General features: G+C 42.1%; 2 protein-coding genes across 4 annotated transcripts in view; both read right to left on the bottom strand.

The window, feature by feature from the left end:
* Positions 1–1,974: 1,974 nt before the first annotated feature.
* sdha (succinate dehydrogenase complex, subunit A, flavoprotein (Fp)) lies at positions 1,975–11,522 on the bottom strand. The gene is made up of 15 exons (XM_058405198.1): positions 11,363–11,522; positions 9,098–9,181; positions 8,714–8,875; positions 8,198–8,341; positions 7,813–7,977; positions 7,565–7,713; positions 6,384–6,508; positions 6,125–6,293; positions 5,836–6,031; positions 4,841–5,012; positions 3,137–3,255; positions 2,885–2,996; positions 2,670–2,800; positions 2,474–2,587; positions 1,975–2,378 (listed from the first exon to the last, which is right to left on the bottom strand). Exons 1-15 carry the CDS (start codon positions 11,420–11,422, stop codon positions 2,292–2,294), a joined length of 1,989 nt encoding a protein of 662 aa, XP_058261181.1. The 5' UTR covers positions 11,423–11,522; the 3' UTR covers positions 1,975–2,291.
* Positions 11,523–15,906: 4,384 nt separating this feature from the next.
* The window catches only part of col11a2 (collagen, type XI, alpha 2), a 58,747-nt gene continuing 52,597 nt past the window's right edge, over positions 15,907–22,056 (bottom strand). For all 3 annotated transcript variants that reach the window (XM_058404275.1, XM_058404273.1, XM_058404274.1), the window contains 10 exons: positions 21,928–21,981; positions 21,200–21,361; positions 20,989–21,042; positions 20,876–20,911; positions 20,732–20,785; positions 19,994–20,276; positions 19,784–19,896; positions 19,578–19,646; positions 18,547–18,783; positions 15,907–17,091 (listed from right to left, as the gene is read on the bottom strand). In XM_058404275.1, the coding sequence (XP_058260258.1) occupies positions 16,945–17,091; positions 18,547–18,783; positions 19,578–19,646; positions 19,784–19,896; positions 19,994–20,276; positions 20,732–20,785; positions 20,876–20,911; positions 20,989–21,042; positions 21,200–21,361; positions 21,928–21,981 (1,209 nt within the window). In that variant the 3' untranslated portion in view covers positions 15,907–16,944. The remainder of the gene's footprint in view (positions 17,092–18,546; positions 18,784–19,577; positions 19,647–19,783; positions 19,897–19,993; positions 20,277–20,731; positions 20,786–20,875; positions 20,912–20,988; positions 21,043–21,199; positions 21,362–21,927; positions 21,982–22,056) is intronic.

Genomic DNA, 22,056 nt, shown 5'->3' with positions numbered 1-22,056 from the left:
GACTTAGAAATGGTTATTTCTGATGAGGACTGGGAATCAGTGTTATATAGAATACACAAGTCTTCAGTCTGTGCAAGACCTGGACTTCTGCAGTGCAAAGTTGTACATCGAGTACACTGGACAAAGTTGAAATTATCTAAGCATATAGATCCTGTTTGTGATCACTGTAGGTTTATCCCAGCCTCTCATGCATATGTGTTTTGGTCCTGTATAAAGATTAGGAGCTTCTGGTCCACTGTTTTTGACACTGTCTCTGGTTTTTTAGGTAAATCAATCTCTCCTTGCCCATTGATAGCCATTTTTGGAATAACTCCTGTATCATATAATCTTACAAAGATACAGTCCGACTGTATAGCTTTTATCATGCTGTTAGCCAAATGACTAATATTGCTGAAGTGGAAGAATCCGAGGCCTCCAACTCCAACACAATGGATTCGTGATGTCCTCTTTTTCCTAAAGTTGGAGAAAATCAAACATTCTATAAGAGGCTCATCTAGCCAGTTTAATAAAGCTTGGGGCCCTTTCAAGAAATATGTCAGGGAACATGTTTCATTTTTTGTTGTTTTTCTTCATCAGTTAAACTCATTTTCAGTGTTTTCCCAAGCCACACGTGCCTTTTGCTTTCCTTTTTTTGTAATTTTGTCTTAAAATTCATAAATAAAGTTAAAAAAAGAAAACTTAAAGCAATATGCCTTGAAAACAGAAAATGCACAACAAAACAAATGAGGAACAAATGGGCAGAAAGTGGAGTCAATGTCTGTGACTGAACTGTAAGAAATCACCTAAAAGAAATGGGATTTACATCCAGAAAAGCCGATGAACGAAAACCATCATTAACATCTAAACCGTGAAAAACAAGGTTTCAGTGGGCTAAAGAAAAGCAATCATGGACTGTGGATGACCGGATGAGAGTGATATTCAGTGATGAATCTGCATTGGGCAGGGTGATGATGCTGGAACTTTTGTCTGGTGCCGTTCCAATGAAATTTATAAAGATAACTGCCTGAAGAAAACATGCAAATTTCCACAATCATTAATGATATGGGGCTGCATGTCAGGTAAAGGTATGGGAGAGATGACCGTCATTACATCCTCAATAAATGCACAAGTTTATATTGAGATTTTGGACACTTTTCTTATTCCGTCAATTGAAAGGATGTTTGGTGATGATGACATCATTCATCAGGATGATAATGCATCGTGCCATAGGGCAAAAGCTGTGAAAACTTTCCTTCAAGAAAGACATATAATGCCAATGGCATGGCCTGCAAATAGTCCGGACCTCAATCCAATTGAAAATCCATGGTGGAAATGAAAGAAAATGGTCCATGACTCCAACCTGCAAAGCTGATCTGGCAACTGCAGTGAGAAAGTTGGAGTCGGATTGATGAAGAATACTGTTTGTCGATAGTTAAATCTATGCCTCAGAGAATTCAAGTTGTTATAAAAGCCAGAGGTGGTGCAACAAAGTACTAGTGGTGTTTTTGTTTGGTGATTTCCTCAGAATTGAGTGATTCCATATTTTTTTCCTCGGTTTGACCTGTAAAAACAGTTGCAATTGACTACAATTTTCTTTCTTTTTTATTTTTGTAAGCGTTTCATAAAGCCAGAAGGTTGGAATGTTAAATGAAAATAGTTTTGTGGCATGTCTGTGATTGTTTTTGTTTTTTTTCTACACAATTAAACAATTGAATGAACATCTTCCAAGAGTGGTGATTCCATACTTTTTGCCAGGAGTTGTATTAATAAGCAGTGTTGGAAATTTGCATTAGTCTACTTGCTGCAGCTTTAGAAGATGAGACGCAGGCTGTTAAGTATTAGTTTTATATATAGCTGTGATATCATGATGAAGTCTGCAGACTGAGACAATCCAGATCGGTCACTCATGGGTCAGCTAGTGCTAGCTCTCACAAGGTAACAGAACCCAACGTTCTTTTTTTTTTTTTTTTATACATACTTCTGTAAATCAATGCGTTTAAAAAGAAATGGCTGGTGTTCATTCACTTGGTGTGTGTGTGAGGTGACCATATAACATGAGGTGAAGTCACTCAAGGTTGATATGATGATAAACGAGGCTGATTCAGTGGAACACGAGCACATGTGGAATTTAATCATGTCTGCAGGAAACGATAGATTTGCATTTTTTTTTTTTTTTACATCAGTTCTAGATTTTGTCTGTTTTTAGTAGCAATACAGTGTCATCTAGAATGCCAGAGATGGACAGAAACATCCTGTCACGTACTTGGATGGAGTATGTTACAGATAAATAATAGGAAAAGGTGCGTCTGAGTTTAATAAGACCGGATAGCAGGTGGAATGGCGGCGCAGTCTTCATTGTTCAGAGTCTCGTCGATGACAGGTCTGTACTCCAGAGTGACCTAAGAGTTTATAAGACAGTAAAGTAGGACAGGTTTTAAAACATCAATCATTTAGAGCTTGATGTTAAATACACAGTGTTGATATAAAACCATACCTTTCCTGTCTTTGGATCTGTGTATGTCAGAGTGTGTTTCCTCCAGTGCTCTTCGAAAGGTTTCTTCTGTTGTCCCTGCAATGGCTTCGAGAAGTCGTACTCATCCACACGCACCTAGACCACACACACAGTCAATAATATAACAATACAACATGTGCTACTCTAATGGAAGCTTTAAAGTCAGAGTAGAACTTGCTTTGAAATCCTCCCGAGCGTGAGCCCCCCTGCTCTCTTTGCGAGCCTCGGCCGCTTGGATGGTCTGCACAGCGTTCAGCATCAGGTTCTGCAGCTCCAGAGTCTCCACAAGGTCCGTGTTCCACACAATACCTGAGACACAGCAACAGAAGCTTCAGGTTAGACTGCGTGTGAAACATACTGATGTCCTCGAACTGGTGCTAACAGGAGACTGACCTCTGTCAAATGTCTTGATGTCGTCCATCATCTGATAGTGGGAGTCCATCTTGATGCAACCTTCTTTCAAGATGTCTCCAGTACGGAACACTGCTGCATGAGTCTGCATAGTCTGAGAATAAAGGAGGGGGAGGGGGTTTGTAGGTGTTTGTATTAAAGTGTTCAGGAAAGTAATTCAGTTGGATAAGATGCATGTTGCCATTAACGTTTGAATACAATACAAACGAAACCACTGCATTTTTCATTCAGTACCTTCTGCATGTTAAGCCTGATCTCAGAAGTCCTTGTAGATCCATTAGCGAAGCGGATTTTATCCAGATTTGCCACCGATTCCTCTCCAGAATTAGACTTCAGGGGTTCGAGCTTCTCTCCTGTTTCAGCAAAATCAGAATAAATAAATAAAATAAAATCACTTCATTCAAAATCAAAACATTTCCTACAGCTAGAGAGGGGAATCATGATTTTTCTTTGCTTATCCAGGTTTAGCTGTCCAGGTGGAGATCCAAAGCAACTATTAATTTTGTGTTTGGTCTGATGCTGACCACAGAACAGATGATGATCGTCACCATCATCATCATCCTCTCCATTACTACCATAATCATCATCTCCATCATCATCTCCATCATTACCATCATTATAATCATCATCTCCATCATTACCATCTCTATCATCATCATCTCCATCATTACCATCTCTATCATCATCATCTCCATCATTACCATCTCTATCATCATCATCTCCATCATTACCATCTCTATCATCATCATCTCCATCATTACCATCTCTATCATCATCATCTCCATCATTACCATCTCTATCATCATCATCTCCATCATTACCATCTCTATCATCATCATCTCCATCATTACCATCTCTATCATCATCATCTCCATCATTACCATCTCTATCATCATCATCTCCATCATTACCATCTCTATCATCATCATCTCCATCATTACCATCTCTATCATCATCATCTCCATCATTACCATCTCTATCATCATCATCTCCATCATTACCATCTCTATCATCATCATCTCCATCATTACCATCTCTATCATCATCATCATCATCATCTCCATCATTACCATCATTATAATCATCATCTCCATCATTACCATCTCTATCATCATCATCATCATCATCTCCATCATCATCATCATCATCTCCATCATTACCATCTCTATCATCATCCTCTCCATAATCATCTCCATTACCACCATAATAATCTCCATAATCATCATCTCCATAATCATCATCATCTCCATCATTACCATCTCCATCATCCTCTCCATAATCACCATCATTATCATTCTCTCCTCCCATGCTGAGTCAGACAGGGTTTTTGTTGCGGCATGTTCCAGATTTTGTTTATTCTTCTTTTAATTGTCGTCTGTGACCTAAAACTAAATTATTCTGGCCGAATAATTACATCATAAGACAATATTTTGTGACCTTTAGCATTTGTGTCTATTGAGGTCGAGTCTTTGGGCCTCTAACATCACTCACGTTTAGAAATTTTACACTTAAACATTAGCTTTCTGTTCAGGTCGCTAGATCACAGGGTTGCCAGATCTCAAAAAAAAAAAACTTCAGGGAAAAAAACAAAACAAAAAAAAACAACTTTTTGGAACTGGAAAAGAGAGGCATGTCTTTCTGACTTGTCCACATCTCTCCGTGTTGGAAAAAAGTTCAAGCTGGCAGTTAATTTTCAGATGTTTCCAAAATACAGAGGAGCGATGAAGGAACAGCAGTTTCTGTGGATTTTGGAGGATGCTGCTGGTGTTCAAAGACCCAGATAGGGAGTCTCTAAGACTGTTACATTTACATGGTACTGAGACATGTTTCCTTTTCACTCAGGGGCACCATGAATGTTTTCAAGAGATCTTCTGGTGGTCCATCAAACAACTGAACCTAGGGTGTCCGTGTGAGCGTGTAGAAAAGGTTCCTGCCTACCTGGAGTGTTGTTTTCAGCAATGGTGAGAGCGCACGCGCGGCCAAACACCACCAGATCCAGCAGCGAGTTGGCGCCCAGGCGGTTGGCACCGTGTACAGAGGCACAGCCGGATTCACCGCAGGCATACAGCCCTGGCACTACCTGATCCTCACCATCTTTGTAAGTGATGACCTATACAGAAAACAAACATTCGTAAACTACTCCTACCACAGACGGGAATATTAGCAAGTGACTGATTTGTTATTCAGACCTGATAAATTCACCAAAATAAACAGCTGCTGGTTTGCTAAATTAATTTTGATTGCTCTTTCTATGAGCAATCATTTTCAGTGTGTAGAATCGACTCTGATTTGACTCTTCGATTCAATTCATTCATTTCAAATGGCACTTGCAAATATAAGAATTTAATATAAATATATCTGTATTACTCAAGGCAGAGGTGACAGCAGCCAGGAGACGACATGCGGAAAAAAACCTCAGGAGGAACTAGCTTTAAATTGAATCAGTGAATCGACTCTGATTTGACTCTTCGATTCAATTCATTCAACTCATATAGCACTTTTAACATACATTGTGGGGGGGAAAAAAGCACATATAAGAATTTAATATAAATTTATCCCTATTACTTAAGCCAGAGGTGACCACAGCCAGGAGAGGACATGCGGAAAAAACCTCAGGAGGAACTCGCTTTAAATGGAATCGGTGAATCGACTCTTTTTTAAATAAATTTCACTGCGAGTTAAAATCACAGCATTAATTCAAAAGATATTTTGTGTCGATTAAGGAAATTAAACAATCTAGATATTTAGTCCATAGATCTATTAGCTCCATGTAACACAGTCCATCTCACCAATAAGTCAATAAAAATAATTCATAATGAATTCGACATTATTATTATTAAGACCTAGTTGTCCTGTAATTGAGGCCAAATCCCTTCATATTTACACTTTAAACAAAAATGATCATCTGAAAATGGCATGAGTAAAGCAAGAACCTGTCCCTTGTAGTTAGTGGGAATGCCGCCCATGTTGTAGTGCACTGTGGGTAAGACTGGGATGGGTTCTTTCGTCACGTCCACTCCAGCGAAGATCATGGCCGTTTCAGAGATTCCTGGAAGACGGGAAGCCAGCTGCTGAGGTGGGAGGTGGTGCAGCTGGAGGAAGACGTGGTCCTTGTCTGGTCCTACACCTCTGAGCAAGTACAATACAGTGATGCATTCCATTAGACACACGCAGTCCACTTTATTCGGAACACCTGCACATTCAATGGTGAAAGAAACCTACCTTCCTTCACGGATTTCAATGGTCATGGCACGAGAAACCACGTCCCTGGAGGCCAGGTCTTTAGCGTTCGGAGCATAACGTTCCATAAACCTCTCGCCTTCGCTGTTAATCAAGATTCCACCTTCACCACGACAGCCCTCTGTGATCAGACACCCGGCTCCGTAGATACCTAGAAAGAATTTAAATCAGGTTTAGTCAAATCCCAAAGCTTCACTTTCTCAAGCTAGGATTTGGGAGAAGTTCAGTACATGATACTGACCTGTGGGGTGAAACTGAACGAACTCCAGGTCCTGGCACGGCAGGCCAGCGCGGGTTACCATGGCGGTGCCGTCTCCTGTACTAGTGTGGGCTGATGTGCAGCTGAAATACGTTCGTCCATAACCTCTGTGGAGACAATGCATTCTCAGTGTACATGCAGTAAAAACACATGGAACACAAACAGGATTAAGACAAGAAGAACCTTGACAAGGTGACCTATTAGTTCCTCAAGAGCTTGCTGCTGTAGAAAGGACATTATTTACAGTTACATTATTTCCTGTCCAGTGTCACCCAAATGAGGATAAGGTTCCCTTCTGAGTCTGGTTCCTCTCAAGGTTTCTTCCTCAGATCATCTCAAGGAGTTTTTCTTCACCACCGTCACCTCAGGCTTTTCATTAGGGATAAATGTTAGAGATAGTAACTTAACTTTAAATCATTAAATTGAGAAATTAATGCCAGGGATGGAGACATAACTACTGACAAAATATCTGGTCCTTTGACCCTGTTTGGATCGATTCAAAAGTCTGCTCAGTTCATCTGCTGGTTACGATCAGAATTCTACATGTTCTGGAGATACCCAGACTCTCAGGCAGATGTACAGACGACCTCCAGTGTTTTAGGAATACAACAGAGAAGCTCAGCATGCTGGAGTCAGGTCTGGCAGTAGATGTGGAACTCGGGTTCGAGAGAAAGAAGGGAAACCAGACTCCAGACCTTTCCTCTACTCTACAGAATCTTTTTTTATTTTTGAGCAAAACTGAACAGAACATTGAAGCTCTCTTGGATAAACATGCAGTAGTAAGTCATGTGGATCTTCTTCAAACTCACAGAACAGACACACAAACATGACCACCTTCTGGTTTTCCAAACACAAGCACAGTATTCCTTTTGGGTCAAAACTCAACTTGAAACCTTCAGTGTAAAATGTTGTCCCTTGTTGGCATGTACTGTCCAGTCTGGAGGAAACCAGTTTTATTTCCATAATGTTTCTAACTGCAGGTAGAAACTGAAGTCATGAGAGGGGAACTGAAGAAACGTGGGACCACACGCAGCACAGGACCGATCTGATTGCATTTGTTACTTTCCTGATTTGAAAGTCTGGATTTATTTATTTAACAGAAAGAACCTTTTCCGTATCATCTATACACAGTACAAGGTCAAAAATCTGTTTTGTTTTTTTACCCTGTAGCGATCACTGTGTTTTTGGCCCTGAAGCGGTGAATCGAACCGTCTTCCATGCACAAGGCAATGACTCCTACACACTTCCCTTCCTCCATCAGCAGGTCCAGAGCGAAATACTCCACGAAATAGCTGGTGTCGTATCTCAGAGACTGTCACACAACAGCACAGAGAGAACAGAGAGTTAAAGCCATGCTCAGTAAAGATAAAGCACCGGTCAAATGATTGCAGTGAAGTCAGCAGTAACGCACTCGTCCGTAGAGCGTGTGAAGAAGGGAGTGACCCGTCCTGTCAGCCACGCAGCAGCAACGGTGAGCCTGACCTCCTTTCCCATATTTCAGACTCTGGCCTCCAAATGCACGTTGGTAGATTCGTCCATCCTCTGTACGACTGAACGGCATGCCAAAGTTCTCCAGCTGAGGAGAGAGAGAGAGAGAGACATCGACAGAGAGAGAGAGAGAGAGAGAGAGAGACATCGACAGAGAGAGAGAGAAATCACCTGTAGAAGATTTGCATACGGAAGGACGACTATTTCAGACATCTGACCTTGCTGTGACCTTGACCCCTGTCTGGATCAATTCCACTCTACTCACATGAATAAAAACAGGGATCATTCTGTAAAGATGTTCTTCTCACCTCTACCACAGCAGCAGGAGCCTGTTCTGTCATGTAATGAATAGCATCCTGGTCTCCTAACCAATCAGATCCTTTCACCGTGTCGTAAAAGTGCCAGCGCCAATCATCTTCCTCCATGTTTCCAAGTGCTGCGTTGATCCCGCCCTACGAGAGAAAAACGGGGTTTTTTTTATTTTTGATTTTACTGATATGTAGAAAGAGTTTTGTACCTGAAAAGTGCAGATGAGAAAAGGAGGAGAAACGTCTCCATTATCAGTAAAGATTAGTGGGAATGTTCCAGAAGCAGCCATGACACCACCACCTCCATGTTTCTCAGACATTTTGGATCATGAGCAGATCCTCCACACTTTGGTCTTTCCGTCACTGTGTTAGAGGTTTGTCTGAACTTTTCTGGATCATCTCTGTGTTTCTTCTTCCAGCTGTGGATTGGAAAACCTTCACAGCTGCTAACAGCTGGAATTCTGATCTCAAACCCAGATGTTCTCAGTGTGAAATTGTGCTTTTTATTAGTGTTACCTGAGCAGCCACAGTGTGAGAGCGCGTGGGGAACAGCTTGGTGACACACGCCGTATTGAAGCCAGCTTCTGATAATCCAAATGCAGCACGCAGTCCAGCTCCTCCTGCCCCCACCACCACAGCGTCAAACTCATGATCTACCACCGGGTAGTGTGTGGAGATCTGGAACACACACACAGTCAAACACAACCAAACCAAACATACACACAAACACACTAGTGTCAGTGTCTGATTCAGTTTTAATAAACTCTTAATAATAATCTGAAGCTATGAGAGATTTTCTGCTTGAGGTCAGCATTAATGAGCTGATATTCACAGTTCTGTAACAGTGAACAGGAAGATTCAATAATGATGTAAGATGGATGGATGGATGGATGGACTCACAGCATCTGAGACTTTGGCGTTTCCTCTTTTCCCATAAATGTTGAAGTGAAGTTTGCGTAGGCTGGCGGGGCATCCGGCGGGCAACTTTGTACAAAACATTAACACAACATTACAAACTTTATAACACAACACAAGAGGATTTACTGAGTTAAAAAGCATTTACTGATTTCTCTTTTGTGGTGAAGGTTGTGAGTAGTTTCTACACTTTCTGGTAGCCCTGTAAAGGGAAAACTAATGACCTGTACTAACAGGTGGACGTCCTGCCGCCAAAATCTCAACCTGAATCCTGTTAGAAAAAAAATCCACTCAAATCAGCGAGCTGCTCTCACACAGGCCCTGAGATCACGTTTCTCTCCTCATTCAGAAGTTTGGTGTGAAGATGAAGATGATTTTATACACTGACACGTGTTTAGATTAGTGCACAAGCAAGCAGGTAGACAGGTGTCCCTATGAAAGTGGCTAGAAAGAGACTGGCAAGTCTGATCTCAGGACTGGCTGTTTTGCAATTATCCCCAGCCAGTAGATATGGTCAATTATATCAACATCCAACACACACACACACACAGAGAGACAGACAGACAGACAGAGACACACACACACACAGACAGAGACACACACACACACAGACAGAGACACACACACACACACACACAGAGACACACACACACACAGACAGAGACACACACACACACACAGACAGAGACACAGACACACAGACAGAGACACAGACACACAGACAGAGACACAGACACACAGACAGAGACACAGACACACACACACACAGACAGAGACACAGACACACACAGACAGAGACACACAGACACACACACACACAGAGACACAGACACACACACACACAGAGACACAGACACACACACACACAGAGACACAGACACACACACACAGACAGAGACACAGACACACACAGACAGAGACACAGACACACACAGACAGAGACACAGACACACACAGACAGAGACACAGACACACACAGACAGAGACACAGACACACACAGACAGAGACACACACACACACAGAGACACAGACACACACACACACACAGAGACACAGACACACACACAGAGACACACACAGAGACACAGACACACACACACACACACACAGACAGAGACACAGACACACACACACACAGACAGAGACACACACACACACAGACAGAGACACACACACACACAGACAGAGACACACACACACACAGACAGAGACACACACACACACAGACAGAGACACACACACACACAGACAGAGACACACACACACACAGAGACACAGACACACACAGACACAGACACAGAGACACAGACACACACACACACAGAGACACAGACACACACAGAGACACAGACACACACACACACAGAGACACAGACACACACAGACAGAGACACAGACACACACAGACAGAGACACAGACACACACAGACAGAGACAGACACACACAGACAGAGACAGACACACACAGACAGACACACACACACACACAGAGACACAGACACACACACAGACAGAGACACAGACACACACAGACAGAGACACAGACACACAGACAGAGACACAGACACACACAGACAGAGACACACACACACACAGACAGAGACACACACAGACAGACACACACACAGACAGACACACACACACACACACACACACACAGAGACACACACACACACACACACACACACAGACACAGACACACACACAGACAGACACACACACAGACAGACACACACACAGACAGACACACACACAGACAGACACACACACAGACAGACACACACACAGACAGACACACACACACACACACACAGACACACACACACACACACACACACACACAGACACAGACACACACACAGACACAGACACACAGACACACACACACACACACAGACACACACACACACACACACACACACACAGAGACACACACAGAGACACACACAGAGACACACACAGAGACACACACAGAGACACACACAGAGACACACACACACACACACACACACACACACGACCCAGAACAGTCCAGTATTCTTCATGTCCTAAAGATTTATTTCAGCCCTAAGTGAATCTCCTTCCTCTCCTCTCGTCTTGACTGACCTACACAGTTATCTAACACCTGCGTAATCGCTGACCCTGAGATATAAAGGACATCTGCTCAGAACACGTGTCCAGTCTCTGCGCTTATTAAACACATTCACGCCGCTACACAAGCATCACACTGACATTATTTAATTACTTACGGCTTTTGAAGATAAAACCTTCTTTCCGAGGACACGGGAAGTAGCGAAGAGCGCCGCCATGTTGGATCTGTTATCGTCGCCTGCTTCTTCTTCTTCTTCTTACCACTTCTTTTTCCTCTTAGGCTACATAAGATACTGTGTACTGAAGCGGTTAACGCACTGACTGGTGATATTACCGCCACCCACTGGACTGGAGGGTTGATAAGTGATAAGTTATCGACCTACACCTTTTACACTTTGACACATTTTTTTGACACACACACACACACACACACACAAACAAACAAACAAACAAACAAACCCACAGACTCACACACACACAAACACACACAAACACACAACCTACACCTTTTACACTTTGACACATTTTTTTGACACACACACACACACACACACAAACAAACAAACAAACAAACCCACAGACTCACACACACACAAACACACACACACACACAACCTACACCTTTTACACTTTGACACATTTTTTTGACACACACACACACACACAGACTCACACACACACAAACAAACCCACAGACTCACACACACACAAACACACACACACACAACCTACACCTTTTACACTTTGACACATTTTTTTGACACACACACACACAGACTCACACACACACAAACAAACCCACAGACTCACACACACACACAGACTCACACACACACACACACAAACAAACCCACAGACTCACACACACAAACACACACACACACACACACAAACAAACCCACAGACTCACACACACACACACAAACACACACACACACATACACACACAACCTACACATTTTACACTTTGACACATTTTTTGACACACACACATACACACACACAGAAAAACAAACCCACAGACTCACACACACACAGACACAAACACACACACACACACACAACCTACACCTTTTACACTTTGACACATTTTTTGACATACACACACACACACAAACAAACACACAGACTCTGACACACACAAACACACAGACACACACACACACACACAAACAAACACACAGACTCTGATACACACAAACACACAGACTCTGACACACACAGACACACACACACAAACACACAGACACACAAACAAACACACAGACTCACACACAGACACACACAAACAAACACACAGACTCACACACACACACACACACAAACAAACACACAGACTCTGACACAGACACACACAAACAAACACACAGACTCACACACACACACACACACACACACACAAACAAACACACAGACTCTGACACACACAGACACACACAGACTCACACACACACACACACACTTTGACACATTTCACACCTGCTCACAATGCTAACTGCTAACTAAACAACTAATCCTGACTGAGTCACACTGTTTATCCCTAAACCCTTGGTTTATATTGCATGTATATTTTTGTATATTTGCAGTGATTGGACAAACACAGAATGTGTGTTGCCTTGAGACGTTTTTTTAATGTTAATTGGTGTTACTGTGGTGTTTCACTGTTATTTACACAAAACACAGGGTGCTTGTTATGCATCTAGAAATAAAGTTATAACACGCACCACAATGCACAGTGTTAGCAACACAAATGTGAACGCTAAGTGTGAAAGGTTAAAAGCAGGGTTTAGTACAGTGATAATCCCGGGTTAAGAGGAGTGTGAGAAGCCCTACTGAAGCTGCACACTAGAGACCCCTAGTGGTTAACACAGGAATAGGCCTGCTGTTGTTGTGGTGGTTGTTGTTGTTGTTGTTGTTGTTGGGGCTGGTGTGATCGGTTGTTACAATATGTGACAGTAAATCAAATTAATGACAAAAACCAAACCGAGTAATTAGCAACAGTTAAAGTTAAGAAAGTAGTCAGAAATTTAGTGATGCTTGATGAGCAGAGCTGTCGGGTCATTAGAAACTGGTCAGTTACAGTAGTCCTGCCTGTGGTAAAGAAAGCGAGGAGAATGGCATCACTTTCCAGACGAATCCTACTCCAGTCTTGTTTTGTTGGGGCTTTAACCTGGAGCACTGATCAGGAGACTGAGAACTCAGGTGGAGGAACAGAGGTGAGAGTTTCAGCAATGCCTCAAAGATCTTCTGAAGGTTTCCATTGCAATCGTTTGGTTATCATTTTAACAGGGCATTTGAGATGTGCAGTGGAGACGCTTTGACCTAAAAAACTTGCCAAAGCCTTGAAAACATTGCAGCTCTTGTGGTGAGGATTGGCCCATGGAACAGAGGTGAGAGTTCGTGCACGATGCCCTGTAGGCAAAAAATATGCCTTCATACCTCAGAGCTAAGCTCATCACGTGGACTCAAACTACCCCAGCACTGACACAATTTAACACCATCAGGGTAAATACTGTGTGCTCCAAGATATCTCCAAGTTTGTCTCCTCATGAAACTGAGCCAAAGATGAGCCACAGGCATGTGACTACCCTTGGCCACCCCGCAGCTACAATGGTCACTCATAGACACTGACTATGTCACTGACCTCCACATGTCTCAGGCCATTATGGTAATAGTAAACCACCAACCCAAACAGCTCATCCGCAGAGGGCGACTGCTTTATGCCGAGTGAGCAGATATGGGAAATAGCACAGCATCATCTTCGAAAACACTGCTCAAGTAACAAAGAAATTTGCTCATCAGTGCTGAGGAAGACAACCAACCACAATTAACCCACCAACTCACTGCCACCTAGTAACAGCACCAGTTTAAAGACACCAGGCCTCCTCACTGAAGGCTCCACACCCTCAGAACCCCTTGTGCACATACATGGAACTTTTGATGAGAAGACTGAAAACTCCCCTAAGTGCTAGGGACCAGAAGAAAGACTCTGGGCTCCAGCCCACAATGTTCCTGACACCATATGTCAAGAATTTCATGCTCAACACACAAATCACACCCAGACCTGGACCCAGGAGCAGGCCTTAGGGAAAAACAACCTTTCCAGATACAGTGCTTTGGATGGAGGTTCTGTAACATCCGTGTTGGAATCGGTGTTATAGTGCACTGCCCAGAACACAACAACTGCATTTATTTCTGGTTTTGATCCCTGTTCTGGTTTCCTGGTTTTGATTCCCACCTTGTTTGTGTTTGTTGACTGCCTGACCGTTGTCTGTTTCCTGTTTGGTTAATCTGGAGGATTTGTTTAAATAACGTCTTTGAGTCATAAAGTTCTTGCGTCCAACACTGCCACCTCATTAATTCAAGCAGTACAAGTATTAAGATGACCAGTTGTTGGAATTAACAGCAAATGTAGGATATATAGGTTATATACATCAGTGCTTCATAATTTCCTGACATGGGAGTTGCTTCCTGTTAGCTCTATATCGTTCCCTCTATAGGTCAACCTCTCTATTTGGACCTCTTTGTAGTTTGTAAGATTTCCGAGAAACTGGATGCTCCATCAGGCAGCACGGTGGCTTAGTGGTTAGCGCTGTTGCCTCACAGCAACAAGGTCCTGGGTTCGTATTCCGGGTTCAAACAAGCAGGGGCCTTTGTGTGTGGAGTTTGCATGTTCTCCCCCTGCCTGTGTGGGTGTACTCCAGTTTCCTCCCACAGTCCAAAAACATGTACATTAGGTTGACTGGTAATACTCTATTGCCATAGGAGTGAGTGTGTGTGGTTGTCTGTCTATATGTGCGGCCCTGCGATGGACTGGTGACCTGTCCAGGGTGTACCCCTGCCTTTTGCCCAATGTATGCTGGGATAGGCTCCAGCAGATCCCCGTGACCCTAATTAGGAATAAAGCAGGTATAGAAAATGGATGGATGGATGCTCCATAACATTAAATATAACAGTTAAAAGTGACAATGCTTAACGTTTTAAATCAAAAATTGTAATCAGTGATAATTCACTGTGGGATCAGAGGAATACTGACACTGAATCACACAAAACTATACAGATTACTCACTGTTACACACTTTTTCTTTATACTATTATTATTATTATTATTATTTTAGAGGCTACACATTTCATTACCTGATCAGTAACATGAATCAATAACATATCTCTCCATGGAAAAATATCATTTCACCCAATATTTATTTTATCTCCCTAACAGCAGACAATGCAGCCAGATTTACAGCTTTGTCTCTCCCTTCATCATGGGAAAATGCTCTACAACACCTCCAAATGCCATATGGTTAGAGAATCTCACCACTTGGGATCGAGCAGAAATATTTTCGCTACACTACATAGCCCACTTCATAATAAATGTCTCATACAGAGCCGTTAATCTATCTCCTCTATCTGCCAACCCTCTATCTACCAACCCTCCTCCTGACCATCAGAGGGAACATTCTCCAGAATACTAATACTGGTTATCTCCCACCATTATGTAGTCTTAAGCTGGCGTTTCCACACATTCCACATGACGTATTGTTAGTTCTTCACACACCTTGTTCTGCCCCTGCAGATGCACTGACCCTAAACTCCACTTGACCATGATTTAAAAACACTGTGATCCTTTACAAAAAGCAAAAAGCACCATGTGAACATAAAAGGTGGTATGAACAGGTAAAGACAGGTGAAACACCACATTTTATTTTGTACTGCAAAAGTGTTTGGTCTGCTTGATCACCTTGTTTTAATGACGTTTTGAAAAATAAATACAATAAAATATTTCTATACAAATGGTTTCTAATTCACATTTTCACCATGAACAGGTAATAAGAGAGGTTAGTGATGGTGAACTGAATAGCTTGTTGCTGAAACCTTACACGGAGATAACATAGGTACTTGGTGTCACTGACGGGATGATCAGAGGGAATTAAAGCAAAAAAAATATACCAGTTTATATAAACTACAAAAGGCCCACGCTTAAGCTAGCTTGTATTAAACAAACTAGCGCAACTCTCTCTATAAATTCTTGTCAGGTGAGTTAATACTGGGTCCATGGGTTGCCCATAAATCTTGTAAAAACACTAGCTTTAATCTCTACAAGGCATGTACAACAAGGCAATGCAATTTACAGATATCCACTGTATATATTAGAAACAAGGGGAAAAAAAACAGTACAAAATGTTGCCATTTGGCTTTATTACAGTATGGAAACATACCAGTTTATCCAAAAAAAATAAAAAATACTTAAAAGGATTGATCACACAGGGCTTAGGTGAGATGTTGGAAGTGAAGGCTGAAGCACAGAGGTAGAGAAGGACACCTGGGAAAAGTGAGAAGGAAAGATAAGAACGAGGCGATCTGAAATGCAGAAGCAGAAGTTTGATTGCTTGGCTGTAGTAGTTGCCCCTTTAGGCCATCTGCTTGCTCCAGAACGTTCTTCTTGGAATCTGCCTCGTCATATTGATCTTCACTCAGATCAGGTGTTTCATCAAGGCTGTTTTCTCTTCATGCCGTCCGTCTTCATCTCGCCTTCAAGCTGAGTTGTTTTTCCCTTGATTTCTACTTACTTTTCTTCACAATAATGTGTGTGTGTATGTGTGTGTGTCCACATCTTAGATTGTCTTTTAATATGTATTTATTCTGGCAAGTATCTATGCCAAATAAATGCATCTTTGAATGAATCCAAGTTATTGTGTGTCGAATTTTGTATTCCTTTCGTTCTCAGCTTGTGTCTGTAAGTTTATCCCAGGAAACAGACAGGTCCAACTTCAAAACCAAACTTCTGATTGGTTTCCCCAAAGTCTGTGATCTTGACGTCCATGAGGGGAAGCTGCTCAACTTGAGGTGTGTTTATCTCCAGGACTGTCCTACCATAACCTTTACGATACTGAAAAGAAAAAAGAGAAAAATAGAAAGAGTGATTTTCACTGCTGTTCTTTTTTTTTCTTAGCAAGATGGCCACAAACCAAACGGCAAATCAGTAAAGACCTCTGTTATACTCTACAGAGTTGCTATGAATTTACCAACATTTTTTCTGTTTTAGTGGACAGTCTATAATGATGTACTGGTTGCACTCATCATGCAGGACCTGTCATGGTCTTGTCAAATTAACACCCTGGTTTCCTCACAAGTGAGGAACTGCCCTCTAAGGTGTTAATGACCTGCACTATCACATCCTGTTTTAGGAAAAGCACCAATCAGGATGGACGTCTGGCTTTCTAAAGGGTGGTGTGATCAACTCATCACCATTCACACTGAGCTCCCTGACCTGCAGTCTTGAGAAACCTCAGCCTCAGTAACCTCAGGTTTTCTGAAGCTTCTTTCCACAGGCCATTCAGGACAATACCTTAAAGCTTGGACATGTCTGGACAGCAACCACTAACCCAGCTGGATTTATACACTAAATCATAATAGTCATATTGTTCTGCCATGTACCTGTACTCACATATTATACTTACCTGTATAGTTCAATTCTATTTTACTGTCATTCTATTCTTAGTTAGATTTTATTAAACAGACGGTCGAAAAATATAATAGTCTAATAGTCAACATTTTGTCCTCACAGTTGATGTGTTAGAAGCAGGAAAAATGGACAAGCGTAAGGATTTGAGCGAGTTTGACAAGGGCCAAATTGTGATGGCTAGACCACTGGATCAGAGCATCTCCAAAACTGCAGCTCTTGTGGGGTGTTCCCGGTCTGCAGTGGTCAGTATCAATCAAAAGTATCCTTTAAGCCCATGGAGGCCCCACCTCGCAACTTACAGGACTTACAGGTATCAGTGCCAGATACCACAGCACACCTTCAGGGATCTAGCAGAGTCCATGCCTCGACGGTTCGGGGCTGTTTTGGCAGCAAAAGGGGGACCAACACAATATTAGGCAGGTGGTCATAATGTTATGCCTGATCGGTGTCTATCATAGCATGAGCAATGGAAAAAATAAAGAATTTAAGTGCTAGCAAATTTTTCCATTTTTCTTTTTTTTTCTCTCTCTCTTATATTTTTTTAGTCATGCTGGCAGACCATTCCAAACATTTTAATTAAGACATACATAATTATCCATAATTATACATCTTTTAGTTGTTTCCTCCATTTCTTCCCTGATTTAAAAAGCTTCCTTTTTTAGATTTGTAAATGTTGTGTTGCAAATGAAGATGTTGCTGAAGGGCATGACTGCTTGATTTATATGAGACAATCTGCCCTTTTGGTGTAAATAAAATGTTAATTTTTAGATATGCATTGAAAAGACGATGCACAGATTTATTTACTGAACTCATCTTGAATTGAGTTTGGTCTCATTTCTCACATTTGGGAGCGGTCAGAGTAGAAAATGCCAAACTTACAGAACAGCCATCAGTGAGTGCCTTGATATAGGGACTGGTCTCATAACTGAGCTCGTCTTCATTAGCAGCCAGGAAGCGCAGAGCTCTCTGATATCTGTTGGCAGCAGTGTTATCAGTCCAGGCCACTGAGTGGTGGCAGTGATAGGTGAAGGTTTGATGAGCCTGAAGGCTGAGCAGACGCAGGAATCCCAGCTGCACCACTCCAACATGCTCACCGCTTGCATCCATGTAAGAAAGCTGCGAAAACAATTACGATCTGAGTGAGTGGTACAAAATGAGACACAAAGTTAGGGTATGTAAATGGATGTGTATCGTTATTGTCATTTGAGTTACACCCTGTCCTCATAGAGAGTCTCTATTTGATCTTGTTTCCCATTGGTTTATTATCTAGTTTATTTCTGATAATGTGATTGGTTCGGGGTGGGACTTGTGTCGGATAATACTGGTGTGATTGAGCACAAAGCAAGAACAAGCTGGACATTTTGTGTTTGAGAGACACTGTGAAATGTGAAAAAAAAACCCATTCTGCTAACTGTTTCAGCTTTTATTATTTAGTTCCACTTCCAGGACTAATAGTCATGTCTGGCAGTTCTTTAATTTCATGGAAGATCGCTTTCATTCAAATGACAACATTCAATCCACTATTAAAATGGAAAAATTAAAACTCTGTGTAGAGAAGCAATCATGAAGTCAAAGGTTATTCTGAAGGATCTGCAGAGATCCACCACTCCGATGGGTGGCGCTGTTCCCCGGACCAGCACAGTCCAGACACAGCACAAACCTGGACTTTATAAAAGAGCGGTGAGAACGGATGTCCATTTACAGACAGGTTCTCGGGTCTGACCTTTGTTTTTCACACTATATTTGGTGGAAATCTTCTTGACTTACTCACTAATAGTTTGTACTGGTTCTCTAATACTCTGTTGGCCTGACTAGTTAATGTGGACTTTCTTCTGCTTATCTTATCTCCACCTTATCTTCTCTCTAGGTGGACTTTGAGGACGTCTGAGATCAGACATGGAAACGCTTACCTTGCTTCCTTTAGCAAACTGGCTGTACCATGACTCAGGCTTCTCCTTCGGCCAAGACTTCATCTTCACCTGAGAGATTTGAGAAAGACAATAAGCACCTAGCATTTTTGGATAAACCTGTATCATAAAAATGTCTTCTGGGTCCAAATTCATTATGGGCCGCTGGAAAATATAGGTTTTATTGTCCAGTAATTTACTGGACTTACATTCTCCACTTCTTTGGCAGGATAGAGGCATGTCTCTCCACCTGCAGTGAAGTTGCAGTAAACCTTAAAAGAATCCCGATGACATCCCTGGTTTGGATCGATCCAGTATTCACCTGTTCAGAGAAAAAACACACCTCTATACCATGTCCTAGCATGAGCAATCACTATTTCTTAGTCAGGTACAACAAGGATAAAACGTGTTCACTGTACCATCTTTGTATTCTGATTGACTGAGATGGAGGTCATAGCACGTGCGAGCTGGGCTTTCCTTCGTTCCAAGTGGGAAACGCATGCTCTCGATCTCGACATGAAGGGAGTTCAGAGAGCCCAAGATCTCCTCCATGTCTTCCTTGCCAGTCAGAAATCCAGTACCTGTGGCATCGGCAGGGGTAGCCTCATCATTCTCTGAGAGCATCTTACTGGCATCAATGGAACGCTTGGACTTTTTCGGGATTTGGAAAGGCAGGGGCTGGATGACATCACCAGGAGGTCCCTAGAAGAAGAGGCAGAACTTTTGGGTGCATAAGAATAATGGGTTTATCAGATATAGAGCCTAACTGCAAAAAGGGTTTGGGTTAAAATCTTCTTTAACCCTTACATACTCTCCTGTACTATTCGGTACCTTCATAGTATGGTCAAGATCTATGAACCTTGACCTAGCCCAAGAACCCTTCAACAAGTAATTCAACATTTGCAAATGTTTACCCAAGAAAATAAAAGATAATTGCTAATTCTTAGCTGGTATTCATATTCTATTTGTTTCTTGTGGGGTGTTTTTGATCAGGGCCTGGTTCAGAGGAGCTTCAACAACAACTTCTCAGCATCTTCCACCATCACACTGCATCAGCTTTATAACATAACTGCATTTAGTATTCAAAACTGAGTCGTTTGTTCTGATCTGGTCAGCTTTACTGTATTTCATACTCAAGACCAAAACTGACAACTTACAGGAGGTCCAGGAGGCCCTTGTACACCTTTCTCTCCTTTGGGACCAGCACCACCCTGTAACACAGCAAAGGCATCAGTGGATTAAATGATGTATTACAAAATTAGAGATGAGTGTAGAATTGGTATAGGCTCATAGCCACTCACCATAGCACCCTTTGCTCCCTTAACACCCCTCTGGCCCTGTGAAATGGAAAATTATAAAATTTAGTCTTTTACCAATTTATGTATCGACTTTACATAAAGTTTGAGATACTCACAGGCAAACCAGGAGGACCAGCAGGTCCCAGAGGTCCAGTTCCACCAGGCATACCCTAGAACAAGCACAGTGTATGAAATGAAAAGTGCATTTTACTCTTCTGTATTATATGTATGGTTTGAATTGATTCATGCATGTTAAGTCTATTTCCTGCTTTTGGCTCTTGCCGATATCATACAAGAAAATGTTGTGGTTATAGAAACATTACTTACATTTTCTCCTTTGGCCCCTGATGATCCTTGAGGTCCAGGCATTCCTCTGTCTCCCTTTTCTCCCTGCTCACCTGAAGGTCCAATCAGACCAATCATACCTGAATGTCCCTTCTCACCCTTAGCACCAGGGTCACCTTGCAGACCTGCCAAACCTAAAGGACCCTGCGAGAGAGGTACGACATTTCTTAAAAGTTCACTGGCAAATTTATTACATGCTGTAGATGTTAAAGTACACTATATTGCCAAATGTTTTGGGACACCCCTCCAGATCATTGAATTCAGGTGTTGTTTTTCAGGGGTTGGGCTTGGCCACTTGTAACTCTTAACGCTTCAGCATACCAAGACATTTTGGACATGCTTTGTGGGATGACCCCTTCCTGTTCCAACATGACTGCACACCAGTGCACAAAGCAAGGTCCATAAACACATGGATGAGTGATTTTGGTGTGGAGGAACTTGACTGGCCTACACAGAGTCCTGACCTCAACCTGATAGAATACCTTTGGGATGAATTAGAGCGGAGACTGTGAGCCAGGCCTTCTCGTCTAACAGCAGTGCCTGACATAAACTAATATAGCTGTTATAGCTGCAAAGGCTGGAACAACTCCATATTACATTCACATACATTCACCCTAAAGGCAGGAATCCCAAAACTTTTGGCAATATAGTGTATGTAATATACTCTACATCATTAATGCCTATGTATTTTACATTGTAAAAAGGCTTACCATGGGTCCAGGAGGTCCTTTCTCTCCTGAGGGCCCAGGAGCACCTTGTTCTCCCTTCAGAAAGTCAATATGGATTCAATTAAACAAATTATTTATACATTGATAAATAACACACAGAAAAGGTGGGAT

The sequence above is a fragment of the Hemibagrus wyckioides genome, linkage group LG12 (assembly GCF_019097595.1).
Source record: "Hemibagrus wyckioides isolate EC202008001 linkage group LG12, SWU_Hwy_1.0, whole genome shotgun sequence".
In the NCBI taxonomy this organism is placed as follows: Eukaryota; Metazoa; Chordata; class Actinopteri; order Siluriformes; family Bagridae; genus Hemibagrus; species Hemibagrus wyckioides.
The sequence above is the reverse complement of the archived record's forward strand: the minus strand, read 5'-3'. Positions and strand labels throughout refer to the sequence as shown.